Genomic DNA, 17,864 nt, shown 5'->3' with positions numbered 1-17,864 from the left:
GCTGAAATAAGTTCTTAATTTATAACGATCAGTTTCATTTTTATTATCGAAAAATTATAAATTATTTCATATAATTATCTTGAAAAAGAGGACTTGAATTATTTTAAAAGAAAAGGAGCATATACTTCACATAATCTTATTTTTTGGGGAGGGCAGGAAGGTTATATTGAAGACTTATTCAATTTGCATATATTTCAGAGAATTTATTTTATAAATCGTTCGCAAGACAACTGTTTTGAACGTAAATCACTTGGGGAACATGCCCATTCATTTTAGTGTAAATAGTAGCAAAGATTTAGCTACTTCAATAATGTCACCTATCTAAACTAGAAGAAAATATCGTTATATCTGCTGATGTTAGAACTCTTACATAAATAATTTTTCTGGCATGAATTCTCTATCAGCTATAATGTAATCAATCTACAGATTTCTACCCTCTTGTATTCTACCATCTTATGCGCAGTGATTTCTTCTTTGTACTACAAGAAAAAAATCAGATAGCACAAGAAAAATATGGAGTATTTTCTTTTTCATTGGGTGAATTTACAATGTTCTCACTTTGTGTTTTGAAAAGAAAGTACAAATGATTTTTTTTCCTTACTATTTTTGCCATTAGAACATCTGATACAATTACAAGAGTAGCATTTTACCGTTTTCCTCCTACGCGAGAAAAAGAAATATGACAATAATATTGTTGATTCTGTCGAACTTTTATAGTGGAAATTTTTAATACAAAACTTTGTAATTTAAATATATACATATATAAGCAAAAGTATTGCTTATTATAAAATTGGAGTATAATATCTGAACTAGCAGAAAATATATACATATCAATTTAAATCATAACCTGTAATTTTATTTTGTAATGACCAATTATACAGGGAAATCAAGAAGGTGAAAGTGAAAAGAATAGTAGAATACAATATAAAGAAAAAAAATTAGTGATATGTTTAAAGAATTTCATTATTCTTTATAAAGCAAAGTCGCTCAAGCATGTCCTTCAGGAAATCTGGGAAGTATACTTCGAACAAAAATATAATATCAAATTTTGTTCATGATTTTGAACAAAAATATAATATCAAACGTCGGCAGCTGGTTTTGTTAAATAATATTTCAAATAATTATTGTGAATTAATTTCTTCGAGAGCAAAGAAAATGGTTTGTGGAGTAAGCAATTAGAAAACAATTAGCAAAAAAAATTAAAAACTAAATTCGTTCTGGAATGTAAAGCAATATTTAAGTGAAGAAATTAGGCAAGGATCTTTATTTTGTCCAGGCATTAAAATTGTATTTTACAATAAAAAGAGAAAATAAAAATAATTTCTATATTTTTAGTTTATCCAATGTAACTAAAATTCAGTTACCCAGCATAGAACAAGGAAGTGCATTTCTTGTTATAGGTAACTGAGACACAGCTATGAGCCTGAGATAATCTGATTAAGTGCTCTCTTCAGCGTGAGGGATTATCACACCTTCTAATGGACATGCTGACCGAATTGCACTTCTTATCCATGTTCTTACAACAGGTGTACTGAATCGTATCCAGATTTATCTGGACGTCTATAGATGTCCTAGCCGGTAGGGAGGTTAATTTCAGGATTTATCTTGTTGTACTCAATCCTGGTTTCTGGAGAGCTTCGAATTTTTAAGATTTTAAAAAATTCATTTCGTTATTTATTTTACTGGCAAGTTCCTGGTGAACCTTTGTGTAGTTTGAAATTACTTTTCTCCTGTAGCCCTTTGGGATACTTTTCTTTGCTGCATTTAGGATAGTATTCTTCCAAGTTATGTATTCTTTGTCTAAGTCGGCGTTTCCCAAACTTTTCCTACGATGGAACACTTCACAAATCCTGAAATTTTCACGGAACACCTTGGTTATTTTGTAATGTATTAATTAATCATTAATTGTTGATTTAACTGCTTTATTATTATTAATTAATAATTGATCATTAATTATTAATTACTAATTAATTAAACATCATTAAATTCATTTGTGCAGATTTTCATTGACATATCCCATTCTGATCACCAAAAATTTATAATATTATTATTAGTACTTACGAGTGAATACAGACTTTTCTCCTGTGTGCTGATAGTTTTCCCCTCCTTTTGTACATCCTGGAGATCACTTTGTAGGCTGGAGGTGGATGACTCGCTATCTGTTGCATCACAAACACCTTCAATAAGAGATTTCTTAATACCAAAAATAAACAAAGTCCCTTGTCTCTTATTCATATCAAAATTTAAATCTGCAGGCCTATTATTTCTAAAAAATCATGGCAATGCGGTTTCAAAACTTTCACCCTACAATACGAACTTGCAAAGAATGTATTCAATATTACTAGATTTGAGAACCAGATACATACTACCTTATCTTCAATTTTAGTGGGAAAATTTTCTTTATACTTCCTTGTTGATTGGTCACTAATATTTGCAACACAGATGTTATTTCGGTCAGTTTTGTGAGAAGAGGATACGCCGCCCATTGTTGTAATCGGCTTGCAGGCAATTTTTATGATCAGCCATAAACAGCGGTATTCCCTTTCCCAAATGTTGAAAGGTTTCGATGAGTGAAAATTAAGGATAATTCATGAATACTTCAACGTTTAAAAATACACGGCTTCGTCACTAACATTTGCTACGCAGATGTTATTAGGTTCTGGATCTGAGCTTTTCGACATATTCATGAATATTATTCTGCTCAGAATATTTCCACTAGAAAATATTTATTCATGAAAAATGCTTAGAAAACTAAAATGACAAATTCCAGGAGAACTTGTCGTGGAACACTTATTCACCTTCTGCAGAACACAGAAATCATGGCCTAATCACACATCATGGTATGTGTGATCTTTCAGCATTTTACTTACTTCATCTTTGTATTTCTCCCAATTTGCATTCTGGAAGTTCCAATGATATTTTATTTTTTGGGTGGGTCTAGTCATTTTTGGGTTCAGATTGATTAATATTGGGGGTATGATCGCTTCCTACTGGTTCCAAAACAGACCAAATAGCTTTGTTGTGAAGATCTGGAGACACCGCAATAATATCTAGGACATCTTTTGTACCATAAGAATGAGACAGCTAAGCGGTTCTCCACTGTTGAGAGTTATTAGTCCTGTTTCATCTAAGAAATTACTCAGGTTTTCTCCTTTTGGGTTTATTTACTCAGAACCCCCATAACAGGTGTTTGCTATTCATGTCTCCTAAGATAATGGAGTTTTCTTCAATGAGATGGAATAGACTGGAAAGATTTGGTCCAGATTTGTCAGGAGGATGATAACAACTGAATATGTTTAATGGCTTTTTACTTGGTTCCAGTATTTAGATTCCTTGTATTTCAGTTCCTTCTGCTACTATGTCTAGTTCAACAACTTGATATGACAAGTTTCAGATTAGTGTCAGAAGCCCTGCTACATTTTGGTCAGTAGGCTTGTCGAAGTTTGGTTTTCTGGATGCAGATAATATCAGCATCATGTTTGTCAGCTAGTAGTAATAGTTTATTATTATTATTATTATTATTCAGGCCTCCATGGAGTCAAAAGACTCATCGTGGGAGGTCCTTCCTAAGAACATAAAGTCTGTGAAGACTCATCGAGGGTAGGTTAACCCTAAGAAACACAAAGTCTATCATACCACTCCTTAAATTCACTGACCGTTCTCGCCCACACCACTCTATCAGGCAATGCATTCCACAGCTCAACCACCCGCCATGCAAAGAAACCACTCCTCACCCTCTTTCTCACAGTTTCCTTTTGTAACTTCCAGGGATGGCCTCTTGTCATCACTCCTTCCAGCTGTTCAACCAAGCGAAAGAACTCCCCAGTGTCAACCCTGAAACCACCTCTCAACAGTTTAAAAGTCTCAATCATATCACCTCTCCTTCTTCTATCCACCAAACTCTGCAAGTCCACATTCTCTCAGCCGATCCTCATAACTAACACTGTACAGTCTTGAAACCATCTTTGCATCCATCTTTGTATCCTTTCCACAGTTAATTTATCCCCTTCAAATCCTGAGGACCAAATCTGAGAACAATAATCCAAGTGTGGTCTGATCAGAGACTTACACAACGCAACGATAACCCTCTTATCTCTGCAGGTCAGTGTCCTCATAATTGCAGCAATCCTCTGTGTTACCTTCACCACCTTTGCAATATGTCCCCTAAACTTCAGGTTTCTATCAATCATCACCCCCAGATCTCTTGTCTCCCCAACTTCCTCCAGTATAACTCCTCCCATAGAGTATGCAGCATCCCATCGATGTTTCCCAAACCTCAAGACCTTACATTTTGCTGCATTAAACTGACACCCCCATTCATTTGAAATATAAACTGATAATGATGAAAATGATGAAATATCAGCATCATGTTTGTCAGCTAGTAGTAATAGTTTATTATTATTATTATTATTATTCAGGCCTCCATGGAGTCAAAAGACTCATCGTGGGAGGTCCTTCCTAAGAACATAAAGTCTGTGAAGACTCATCGAGGGTAGGTTAACCCTAAGAAACACAAAGTCTATCATACCACTCCTTAAATTCACTGACCGTTCTCGCCCACACCACTCTATCAGGCAATGCATTCCACAGCTCAACTACCCGCCATGCAAAGAAACCACTCCTCACCCTCTTTCTCACAGTTTCCTTTTGTAACTTCCAGGGATGGCCTCTTGTCATCACTCCTTCCAGCTGTTCAACCAAGCGAAAGAACTCCCCAGTGTCAACCCTGAAACCACCTCTCAACAGTTTAAAAGTCTCAATCATATCACCTCTCCTTCTTCTATCCACCAAACTCTGCAAGTCCACATTCTCTCAGCCGATCCTCATAACTAACACTGTACAGTCTTGAAACCATCTTTGCATCCATCTTTGTATCCTTTCCACAGTTAATTTATCCCCTTCAAATCCTGAGGACCAAATCTGAGAACAATAATCCAAGTGTGGTCTGATCAGAGACTTACACAACGCAACGATAACCCTCTTATCTCTGCAGGTCAGTGTCCTCATAATTGCAGCAATCCTCTGTGTTACCTTCACCACCTTTGCAATATGTCCCCTAAACTTCAGGTTTCTATCAATCATCACCCCCAGATCTCTTGTCTCCCCAACTTCCTCCAGTATAACTCCTCCCATAGAGTATGCAGCATCCCATCGATGTTTCCCAAACCTCAAGACCTTACATTTTGCTGCATTAAACTGACACCCCCATTCATTTGAAATATAAACTGATAATGATGAAAATGATGAAATAGTAACTGGAAGTAAAGAAAACGAGTTTCTTGAGTTTTTTTTTAGGGATAACTACCTCATGTAGTATGTCACACAGGGAAGACGAGGATTAAGGTTCTTGGTTTTAATCATTTGATCAGAGGATGTCATTATAAATGAGGAGTCTAATCTCCATCCAGTTGGTGAGAGTGGTCATAAAGTGATTACTTTTGTGTAATCACTTCATGTGAGGATTTCTGTGAGGAAAAGGTATCTGTGAAACTACAAGATCGGTGATTGTGAGATGCTCAGGAAACAGCTTGCAGCTGTAACATTGAATGAAGAGTTGAGTTGAAAAGAGATCAATGCTGCTTCCGTGAAATTCAAGAATTTCTGGTAGAAGTAATCAAAATCCTGAAAATAGTTCAGCCGCAAACTCGTTTGCTTACACTTGGATAAAGAATTCAACCAAGTATATAATTTCTTGGTATCTTTAATTTATAGTATAACCAAGTGGAAAAACTTACAACAACTTTTTTCTAATCCATAGTAGTTTAATAATAAGATGTGACACCTTTTGATGACTCACATATGAAAATATGACTTCTACATTACTTTAAACTTAGCATCATCTCTAGATCTGGTTCCCACTAATGAGAATTGGTTTCAACCTCAATAAAGGTTGAAACCAATTTGGGTAGTGACCCTTCCCATAATGCTTAGCATTATATAGCATTATACATGTCTGCAAGGCGATGTGCTTTGCATTATGGGATACTAAGGCAAGTGATGTGAAGTCATCAGCTTCTTTATACAAGTTGCCCCAGTCATGAAAATAGTTCAGGAGCAAACTTGTTTGCTTACACTTGGATAAAGGATTAAACCAAGTATATAATTTCTTGGTATCTTTAATTTTGAAAAGGAGGAATGGAATGTACTCTCATTAGCAAAGCTATGGATAGGATTGGAAGTCTGTGAGAGCAGATCATTTATATGCAAGAGGAAGAGAGTGAGTGAAAGAATGGAATCCTGGGGTACTCTGCACATTGGAGGGGGAAATCTGAGGGGAGAAAACTGTCGACCATAACATGTAATGAACAACCAGTGAGGAAGTTGGGAATCCAGTTGCAAAGAGTAGAAGGCAGACAACAGGATGGCAGTTTGCTAAGCAGGCCTCTGTGTCAAACACAATCAAATGCCTTTGAAATGTTGAGGGCAACCACATGAGTTTCTCAAAATTTTTTCATCGCCTGAGTCCAGAGGTGGATGGTGAAAGCTAGAAGATCAGCTGTAGATCATGAGTGGCAGAATCTGTACTGCTGGTCACTGATTAGTTATTCTAGTAGTAAGACTTATACGTTGGTTAGACATAACTGGTAATTAATTTACGGAATTAACAACGCATATGAAGTATATTAATTAAAGATAACTTTAATGAATCACTTCTATATTTCGGCAATGTGACATTGCCGAAATATAGAAGTGATTCATTAAAGTTATCTTTAATTAATATACTTCATATGCGTTGTTAATTCCGTAAATTAATTAACAGTACTGATTAGTTAGTATGTCTCTATGTAGTTCAAGAGTTGGTTGTTGATGATCTTTTCCATAATTTTAGAGAGAACATAAATGCGGGCAACATCAGAAGTTCGTTGGGTAACTTTTATGACCTTTCTTTGAGATGGGCTGGATGTTGTAAGGCTGTTTCCATGTTATAGAGTAGATGGCAGTTGAATAGGATAGACTGGAGAGGGGATACAGAATTTGTAAGTTGGTTGAAACACACAGGCCATAATTTTGAAGACTGGATAAATGGCAGATTACTGATTACTGTATTGAGTTATAAAGATTATGGATCTACTATTCTCAATATCCATTACTTAATTATACCAACAATTCCAGGTAAAGGCTCTATACTAGATTAATTAAGTTATTATATCATCTCATTCATAAAAGTACCATTATGAGTACACGTTCGGAGCAGAAATAACTATTATATCTGAATCATTCTGTATAGCATTGTTACACAGCTGTGTTTCTTTCTACTTAAGTAACACTCAACTGTTACCTTAAAAAAAGTTTACTGGAATATTCAAATATAGAAGAAGTGCAAATTTATTTTCATAGAACAAATTAATCATGATATCAATTACCTGAGGTAAGCCAGCATTATCTAGCCAATTTTCACAAATGGACTCGAATGTAATTCCTCTTTCACTGAAAGTTAAAATATCTGCTTTTCAAGAAATACACAAGAAAGAAAACTGTCTAATTTTAGTTAAGTCCTTAAGTAATATTCAGAAAACAATTCATATATCTGAAAATGATTAGAGAATCATGGGTGTTTAATACTTACATGTAGATCTACAAGAAACACTGGAGTTTCTTACAGAACTTCTGACAAATGTTCTATAAGAAACTCCGGTCTTTCATTTAAAACAGAAATACGCAACTAGTGATGATTTCATACAGTTTTGTGTGACAACATGAAATTGTCCTTACATTAATGCAAAAAATTACCCATCAGCAGTATGCATTAATCTTGCCATAGAAATTTGGTTTTTCACTTACTTATAAATTAAACTTGACAAAAAATTATGTTCTTATTTAATCCTTTATACAAGTGTAAGCAGCAGAGTTTCTGCATGAAATAACTTCACAATTAGTCTACTTGTAAATAGATGCTAATGACTTCACATTAATTTCCTTAGTATCCATAATGCAAAGCATATTATACACATAAACCTCTTTTATGTGTATAATGCTATGCATTATTGGGAGGACCACTACCCAGACTAGTTTCAGCTTTTACTGAGAAGGTGAGGTGAGGAAGGGGAGGGGGGTGAGAAAGAACTTCTCCAAAAACTATGAGTGATTCACAAGATGAATCCAAATCTCATTCAGTGATCCCAAATGATCACTATTAAACTCACCATTCCTGACTTGAATCGCTCCAGGACAGGAAGCTCAGATAGTTCCACTCAGTGACAAGTAAAAACCCATTATTGAGTAGAAATGCTCTACTCCCCCAGAAAGCAAGCAAGTCCAAAGACAATTATTATTAAATGTCATCAGTGGGAACCAGATCCAGAAGAGATACCAAGGTTGAAGTAATGAAGAAGCTATATGAGGTGTGGCTATTAAATAACAAGACAAGGTGCTAATCCCACTCGTAGAAGTGGCGTATGCTTGCGCGTGAATGACCTTGAAGGTTCTAGAAGCAGTTGAGATAAACATTGTTCGCTGTTGCTCATAGTTGATCTGTAGGTAGTTATAAAAGAAACATATGTGAATTCGATTTGCCGGAATAATGTATAACGTTAAACTCGAAAAGTGCATTAATCTCAAATTCATTGTAAAGTTGAAGAAATCGCCGACTGAGTGTTTGAAACTGTTGCAGGAGGTGTACGGTGATAATGTAATGTCACATGCACGAATGTTTAAATGGCACAAACGCTTTGCTGAAGGTCAAGAAAAAGTTGAAGATAACAAATGACCGGGTCTCCCTGTCGCAGTAGGAACCAAACAAAACATTGCAAAAATTAAACATTCGGGTGTAGTAGACATCGTGTATATTGATTAGGAGACTGTACAACAAATTTTGCATGAGCAATCAAACATGAACAGAGTCTGCACCAAAATGGTTCCCAAAAACTTGTGTCAGGAGCAGAAAGACTTCCGGAAACAAATTTGCACTGACATCATGGAACGGCTGACAGCAGAGCTGGACTTGCAGGAGAAGATCATCACATGTGATGAGACGTGGATTTTCCAGTATGATCCAGAAACAAGGAGACAATCGATGGACTGGAAAAACTCCCATGTCACCGATAATGAAAAAATCAAGAATGAGCAAGTCAAAACTGAAGGCAATGCTGATCGTTTTTTTTTTTTTTTATATATATATCAATGGCGTGGTAATGGTTGAATGGGTACCAGAGGGTCATACAATTAATCAACATTATTACCTTGAGGTTCTGGCCAAGCTGAGAGAATGAGTGAGGAAGACGAAACCCAATCTGTGGAAGAATAATGCTTGGATTCTCCATCAGGACAATGCTCCAGCCCACAGTGCACTGTCTGTAAAGCAGTATCTGGCTGATAAGAAGATCCCACTGTTGGACCATCCACTTTACTCACCGGACTTAGCTCCATATGACTTTTACCTTTTTCCAAAGTTGAAATCTGCATTGAAGGGCACCCATTTTCAGTCAATGGATGAGGTAAAGGAGAAAAAACGGCAGCACTACTGAAGCAGATAACACCTGATGACTTGCAGCACTGCTTCCAACAATGGAAAATTCATATGCAATGGTGTATAGATAGAGGAGGGGAGTATGTTGAAGGGGATAAACAATTAAGATGCACAATTGTAATAATAAACCACATTTTTGCAGTCTCGTTATTTAATAGCCACACCTCGTATATTTCCCATACACAAGTAGAGAAAATAAGTATCACCTTATTATTAAATACTCTAGATAGTTCAAGAAAGTTTTTTCACTTGGTGATATACTTCAAATTCAACTTGCCAAGAAATTATATTCTGGCTTAATCCTTTATCTAATTATAAGCAAACAAAAAGATGCTGCATGCAGGAGTCCATAGTCCGCGCGGTTAGCCTAGTGGCTTTTGCACTTCGCAACCATATGCCTGGGGAAGGAGTGTCCTAGGTTCGATTCCCGTCGGAGACGTGAGGAGCTGAAGGATCTTCCTCAGCCATAGCCAAGTTAGCCGGTCTTGGGCGCAGGCAGTAGGGTTTTTTCCGCCAGTTTATCTGGTGTTTTTCATCCCGCAAGCAGGCAAACCAGCCCATGTGAACACACACAGAGATACAGCCAAGAATACCTTGAGGCATAGGAGTGACCATTCTATCCTCGTATTTCGGTTACGAAATCCAAGCATGCTTGGACGGTTGTGGGCCTTAAAGGCCTGTTAAAGCCATTGGGATAGATGCAGGAGTCCATAATTTGTCTAAAATGGAAAAGGACTCACAATTAGGCTACTTGTATATAGACGTTAATGATTATAGATTAATTCCCTTAGTGTCCCATAATGCAAAGCACACAACCATTTGGGATTACTACCTAGGCTTTCAACCTTCATTGAGTTCTCATCAGTGGACCTGGATCCTCAAGAGATATAGATGAAGATACTTCTTGCCATCTTTGTTTATGATTACTGTAAGATGATGTTAACGAATGAATGAATGAAAATAGTAGATTGGTAACTGCTGCACAGGCAAGACATCAGTGAGGTATTCAGCGAATAATTCATAAGGGTGTTTTATCCTAATTAGTATAAAATCATGATTGCTCAAGTGTAGAGGAAATAGAAAAAGATGGCATAATTGTGAATGAGCAGGAGGTATGTGAGAAATTAAATAAGCTTGATGCCAATAAGGCAATACGATTTGATGACATATAACCACATGTCCTGAAGGACAGTTCAAGGGATTTGGCAGTAGCCTTGGTATGCCTGTTTAATAAATCTTACAACAACACATGTTCTAAGAGAGTGGAAAGAACCGAAGATTGTTCCAAAGTACAAAGACACTCAATCTGTATACAATAAATAGATGTGGCACAACATTTTACATATGTACCTGACTTTCATGGATTTCTTTTCCTTTTCTCCCAAGTTACTGCTATCCATAGCTCAATTCGAAGCACCGTGGAACTTTGCACCTTTCGATTAGAAAAGACCTGAGTTTGTTTCTTGTCGTGACAAGCAAAATTTTATATGGACTTTTTTTAATTGTGGGTGAGTTAGATGATTACATACAAAGTAGCAAGGTTTTTTCTTCCAGAAACAGAGTTTTTCATCATGCATACAGGCAAGTTCATCATGAGAATGCATGCAATTTAATGATGATGATCAGCCTATTTTCCACCTACTACAGGGTGAAGACCGCTCCCATCATGGGAGGGTTGGGTCTACAACTCCCATGGTGACCCAGTCCATCTAGGGAGAGTGTTAATTCACTTTTATGAATGAATGCATGAAGGTAAAAGACAATCACAACCATCCATGCCTAGGCAGAATTTGAACCCACAGCCTCTTGGCTGGAGAGCAGATACACTAACCACTCAGTCAATCAGGCCGGCACATGTAATTTGCAGACAAAAAATACTCTTGGTGGTGTAGGAAGACATTATTATTATTATGGGTATCTCCATGGAGTCAGTAGACTCATCATGGGAAACCCAAACTATCAAAACAATATCTATCATATCTCATCAAGAACTCACAACTGAGTCAGGCAATGCATTCCACTCATTCACCACCCTCCAGGCGAAACACCTCGTTCTCACACCCTTGTTAACCACACTTTTCCTTAATTTCCAGGGATAATCTCGTGTTCTTCCATCACTATCACACAGCTGAAACATTTCCACTGCATCAATCTCATAAAAACCTTTTAGTAATTTAAATGTTTCTATCATATCCTCTCTTCTCCGCCTATCAACCACCCTTTGCAATCCACAAGCTCTCAATCTATCAATCTAGGGAGCATTTTTTACATCACTCACCAACTTAGTCACTCTCCTCTGAACTCTCTCCATAACCTCCTCATCTCCAAGGAATCCAGGTGACCAGACCTGAGCAGATAATCCAAATGTGGAAGTATCAATGCTTTATAAAGGGGAATAACAATCTCTTTATCTCTGGATGTTAGTGTGTTCCTCAATAACCAAGTAATCCTATGTGTAATATTGGACACCTTAGCAATGTATACCCTGAACTTCATCTCCCTATCCACCAACACCCCTAAGTCCCTAGCCTCATCAATCTCTTGAAGTACCATTCCATCAATGTGGTACACAGCTGGTAATCTTTTAATCCCAAAATGCATAACTTTTCCACATTGAACTGACATCTTGACTACTATGCCCATATCTGGGTGCCAGGGTTTCTTCTTGATGGGGGAGGAGGTAGAGAGGATCCAGAGGTGAGTAACCAAGATGATAGCAGGTCTATGGAATGAACCTTATGAGAACAGGTTGAAAATTTGTGGGTTGCAGACATTGGTTAATAGGTGGAAGAGGGGCGATATGATTGAGACATTCAAATTACTGAAGGGTTTATATAAGATTAATTCAGAGGATATTTTTGAGAACAGGACTGGTGGTGGGAGGACTAGGGGCCATCCATGGAAACTGGACAAGAGTGTGGTTAGTAAGGGTGTTTTTTTTTTTTTTTTACTTGGAGAGTGGTAAATGAGTGGAATAAGTTGCCAAAGTCTGTTGTGGGTGTCATGACTGTGAATGGGTTGGCAAGGTATGATAGATACTGTGTGGAAGATGAATAGTTGTTGACATGATGTTTAGGGCCTCCCTCGATGAGTCTAAGGACTCCTTGGAGTTGCCCATAATAATAATAATAATTCTTTACAGGACAAAATGGGAGCTAGAACAACTGGAGAAACGACTGTTGTGGTACAGCAGGTTGGAGAATTTAAGAAAAAAGCGAATGGGGAAAACATGAAAATGGGATATAAGAAAAATTAATTTTTATGGCTATTTAGTCTATTTTTGTTTAGGAGTACCACTTTTATGATGTCATTGGCATTTTACTCAATTTTTAGTTTTAAAATTAGTTTTAGTTTTAGTTTTTTTTAGTTTTTAGTTTTTTAGTTTTACTCAATTACTAATGTTTTAAAGATATAGATATGTGAAGAATATAATGAAGGAATAATTTTGGACATATCTTTGTAGAATGGTCCTGGTTGTCTTCTTGCTGAGCGGCATCTGGCATATGGTGATATAACTGAAGTATAATAACTGAAAGGAAAGAGCCAGGGGGGGGGGGGTTGGAAATGTGAGATAGAGGTGTGAGAATTGCAGGTAAGACACAAGATATGTGAAATTTAACACGTTCGCTGCCATGCTACTTTGGCATTGTCTGTTCCCGTACACCGAGCAATTTCACTTCTTCAAGGTCAGTACGGTAATCTCGTTGCCGGCGGTAAGCATCATACAAGCATACTCATAGTTGGCTTGTGCAGAGAGCATATACAATCTATGAGAATACACAGTTTGATGCTAGCTCCACAAGTCAAGCATTTTTACTTCTTCAAGGTCAGTACAGTAATCTCGTTGCCGGTGGTAAGCATCATACGAGTATACTTGTACCTGGCTTGTGTGGCTGGTTTACCAACTACGAGTATACTCGTAGTTGGCAGCGAACGTGTTAAAACCCGGGTTTTAAGGGTGGGCTGTGAATTCTTTGGGAAGAAGGTGAAAAATAGAAATTTTGGGAGAAAGGACAAGTACAGAAAACACAAACATGCACTTATTCAAACAGAAGATTACACCTGCCTAGATGTATTCTTGGCAGGTGGTTTTTAGCAACCAATCAGGAGATGATACATCCCAATTATGATGTGGAAACCTTTTACATCCATTTTTGGGGAAAGAAATCTTTTAAATATTGCCATTCTGCTTGGTCTATTATTATTATTATTATTATTATTAAAATTAATAAATAAAATTAAAATTAAACTATTATTATTATTATTCCATGACCCCAATATATTCAAAGACTCATTGTGGGAAGTCCCTTTGTCACACACATTGCCTTAAATACATTCAAATTCTCTGTTGACACTCTCTTAAGCGATGCATTCTGATCATTCACAACTCTCTATGCAAGAAACCTCACTTTCTTGCGCACACACCCTCCTTATACAGATTCAAGGGATAACCATTTGTCCCCCCCCCACCCCTTATCTCACAATATTTTATTAAAAACCTCTTCAATATTAATTTTATAACAACCTCTTACCAACTAATACATCTCTATCATATCATCCTCTTGATCTTATGCACCAGACTCTGCAATTTGCTTCTTCTCAACCTTACTTCATGCTCACCACTCCAGAGAAAGAAAATTACCTTGGTCCATCACCTCTGGATCCTTTCTGATATCTCTTCATCCTTTTGAAAACGAGGTGATCAAATCTGTGAACAACAGTCCAATCAAAGCCCGATACAATGGAACCATAATTTCCTTCCTCCTACAAGTGAGTGTCTTCTGAATCACTACCAGAATTTGTTGTCCTCACAATTTTGGTAACGTATCCACTAAATCTTAGATCCCTATCCACCATCATCCCAAGATCTCCGATTTCTTGCACCTCCACCAATATATTAAAACCACAGTAAATTCTAAATCCCATCTTTGTTTTCTAAATTTTTAAAACCTTGCATTTCATAACACTGAACTATAATCCCCACTGTCATGCCCATTCACTAGTCTATTCAAGTCTTCTTATAAGCCACAACATCTGCTCAATCCTTATAGTTCTTCCCAACTATGCATCATCTGCAAACAACTAAATATCCCTTACTGAAAAATAGAGCCAAAATGCTTCACTTTGGCAATGCAGAATTATTCAAATTAAGTGGAAGCCGAATAGAGAAACTACGAGTTTCATACCGAAGACTAAAAAGTTTCAGCGGATACGAGCATACGCTAACCTTTCATGACAAGGCAACTCGTAGTAAAGGTGGAGTAAGCTCCGATCACTGTTCCTAGTATTTTCCCATAATGTAAAAACACATCTCCTAGGAGATGTATGATGCTATACATTATTGGGGTGGTCACCACCCAGACCGGTTTCGACCTTTTTTGAGGTCACTGGGAGCCAGACCAAGAATACTCAGGATGAAGTGATGCAGAACTTATACTTTACCATACGAATTGCTAAAAAAGGTGTCACACTACAAAAGGTACCAAGAATTACTGAAAAAGAGAGCCAAAAAGGCTTCACTTCGGCGATGCGAAATTATTCAAATTAAGTGGATATTGAATCTAACATTATTTCTAAGCCGAATAGAGAAACTACAAGAGTTTCATGCTGAATATAGAGACTATAAAAGTTTCAGCAGATACGAGCATACGCCAACCTTTCATGACAGGGCAATCCTAATTCAAATCCTTCCCAATATCATTAATATATAAGTTAAAAAACAATGACCCCCTTAAAACAGATCCCTCAGGCACATCACTTGCGACTTTCCTCTTCTGGGATATTTCCCCATACACAACTTGCAGATAGCTATCAGATTGCCAATCTCCAACCCATTGAACTAGTCTATATACAACTACATCCACTACAGTTTCACTATCAACTTATCATGTGGGAATCTACAGCCTTTTGCAAAATCTAAATTATACCAATATGTATCCATATCCCTCACCCAATGCAGTTGTTACCTTATTTGTAATAAATAATCAGATTACTAAAACCTCACCTCCATTTAGAAAATCAGTGCTGTCCATCAAAGATGACACCACTGTTATCAACCTAATTCTGAATCCTGGTTCTCACTAGCCTCTCCAGCATTTAACCACAACACCTGACACACTGACTGCCCTATAATTTGATTATTTCAGACAAATTATGGAGACTACAACTGTGTCAAAAACATTTTGCCCTTCATATTAAAGTCATCATCTGGAGCGCGCACACACACACACACACATATATATATATATATATATATATATATATATATACACAGAGACAAACCATATTACATTTCACAAAGAAAATAACCAAAGAGACAATGATTTGGTTTAATCATTTATCCAAGTAATTATACATGTCTGCAAGGATATGAATTAAGGGATACTAAGGCAAGTGATGTGAAGTCATTCGCATATATGTACTTCAGGCACAAACCTTGTTTGCTTACACTTGGATAAAGGATTAAACCAAGTATATAATTTCGTGGCATCCTTAATTTACAGTATAATCAAGTGGGAAAACTTCCAACAACTTTCTCTAATCCAGAGTATTTTAATAATAAGGTGTGGCACCTTTTAGCTACTCATACATGAAAATATGACTTCTGCATTACTTCAATCTTAATATCGCCTCCCTCTGGTTCTGGCTCACACTGATGAGATTTCAATAAAGGTAGTGACCCTTAACAAATGCATAGCATTATATGTGTGTGCAGAAATACGTGCTTTGCATTATGGGATACTAGGTCAAGTGATGTGAAGTTACTAGCTTCTATATACGCATTGCCACAGTCCTGAAAGTACATCAGGTGCAAACTTTCTTTGCTTACAATTGGATAAAGGATTAAACCTAGTATATAATTTTTTGGTATCTTTAATTATAATTTAATTGGTATCTTTAATTATAATTTAATTATAAATTATAACAGGTATCTTTAATTATATACATAGTTTAACCAAGCGGGAAAACTTCCAACAACCTTTATGAATTGCTCGTTAAATATCTCGACTATATCTATATCTACAGCAGTTGTCATTATACCATTTTCTCCAGTAAATGTGATTGTACCATAATCATTCTTTCTTTTCTGTTGTTGTTGGCTACATATTGAAAGAACTTCCTGTTTTTTTTTTTTTTTTTTTTTGCTTCATTACCGAACTGCTGTTCATATTACTCTTTCCAATTGAGTGGTCCACCTTGCCTGTTTGTACTCCTCATGAAACTGATTATTAGTGCTCATCTTATGTTATTGCATATGGTATGTCATGAAGCATTGCTCACTTAATATCTTCATTCATCTAGTTCACACCCACCTTTTTTTAACCATCTGACCCTTAGAATACATTAAGACATTGCTTCTATCAGATAGTTCTTAAATAGCACTTAAGCAGCACTGATCTCCTTTCCACCCAACTCCTCAATAAATGCTACAGGTTCAAGCAGTCTCCTACGCTTCTCATAATCACCAGCCTTGTAGTTCCACATATACCCTTTCCTCACAGAAGTCCTCAAATGGCTGACAACCATCCATGTAATATTACTTCATAGTCACTGCTCACCAAATGGATGGAGATTTGACACCTTTATATCAATGACATAGCCAGTGGATTGCAGGGGGATATTCAGTTGTTTGCAGATGATGCGAAGCTGGGAAGGATTATTAGTAATAGTGCAGATGTGGTAGCCCTGCAAGAGGATTTAAATAAGCTAGATAGATGGGCAAATGAATGGGGGTGTCAGTTTAATGCAGCAAAATGTAAGATCTTGAGGTTTGGGAAACATCGATGGGATGCTGCATACTCTATGGGAGGAGTGATACTGGAGGAAGTAGGGGAGACAAGAGATCTGGGGTTGATGATTGATAGAAACCTGAAGTTTAGGGGACATATTGCAAAGGTGGTGAAGGTAACACAGAGGATTGCTGCTATTATAAGAAGGACACTGACCTGCAGAGATATGAAGGTTATCAGAGGTATAAGAGTCTGATCAGACCACACTTGGACTATTGTTCTCAGATTTGGTCCCCAGGATTTGAAGGGGATAAATTAACTGTGGAAAGGATACAAAGACGGATGACAAAGATGGTTTCAGGACTGTACAAGGATAGTTATGAGGATCGGCTGAGAGAATGTGGACTGCAGAGTTTGGTGGATAGAAGAAGGAGAGGTGATATGATTGAGACTTTTAAACTGTTGAGAGGTGGTTACAGGGTTGACACTGGGGAGTTCTTTCGCTTGGTTGAACAGCGGGAAGGAGTGATGACAAGAGGCCATCCCTGGAAGTTACGAAAGGAAACTGTGAGCAAGAGGGTAAGGAGTGGTTTCTTTGTGTGGAGGGTGGTTGAGCCGTGGAATGCATTGCCTGATGGAGTGGTGGGAGCGAGAACGGTCAGTGAGTT

General features: G+C 37.1%; 1 protein-coding gene across 8 annotated transcripts in view; it reads right to left on the bottom strand.

Moving 5' to 3' along the window:
* Positions 1-17,864, bottom strand: part of LOC150095182 (aminopeptidase O-like) — a 727,093-nt gene that overhangs the window by 204,588 nt on the left and 504,641 nt on the right. For all 8 annotated transcript variants that reach the window (XR_016550145.1, XM_090411274.1, XM_090411273.1 and 5 more), the window contains one exon: positions 7,365-7,428. Coding sequence is in view for 7 of the 8 variants with exons in the window: in XM_090411274.1 (XP_090267400.1) it covers positions 7,365-7,428 (64 nt within the window). In the remaining variant the exon portion in view is untranslated. The remainder of the gene's footprint in view (positions 1-7,364; positions 7,429-17,864) is intronic.

This window comes from Typopeltis vanoorti, chromosome 21 (genome assembly GCF_054136105.1).
Source record: "Typopeltis vanoorti isolate ZY-2024b chromosome 21, IOZ_Tvanoo_1.0, whole genome shotgun sequence".
In the NCBI taxonomy this organism is placed as follows: Eukaryota; Metazoa; Arthropoda; class Arachnida; order Uropygi; family Thelyphonidae; genus Typopeltis; species Typopeltis vanoorti.
Note: the sequence above shows the minus strand (reverse complement) of the source record. Positions and strands in the feature narration are given on the sequence as shown.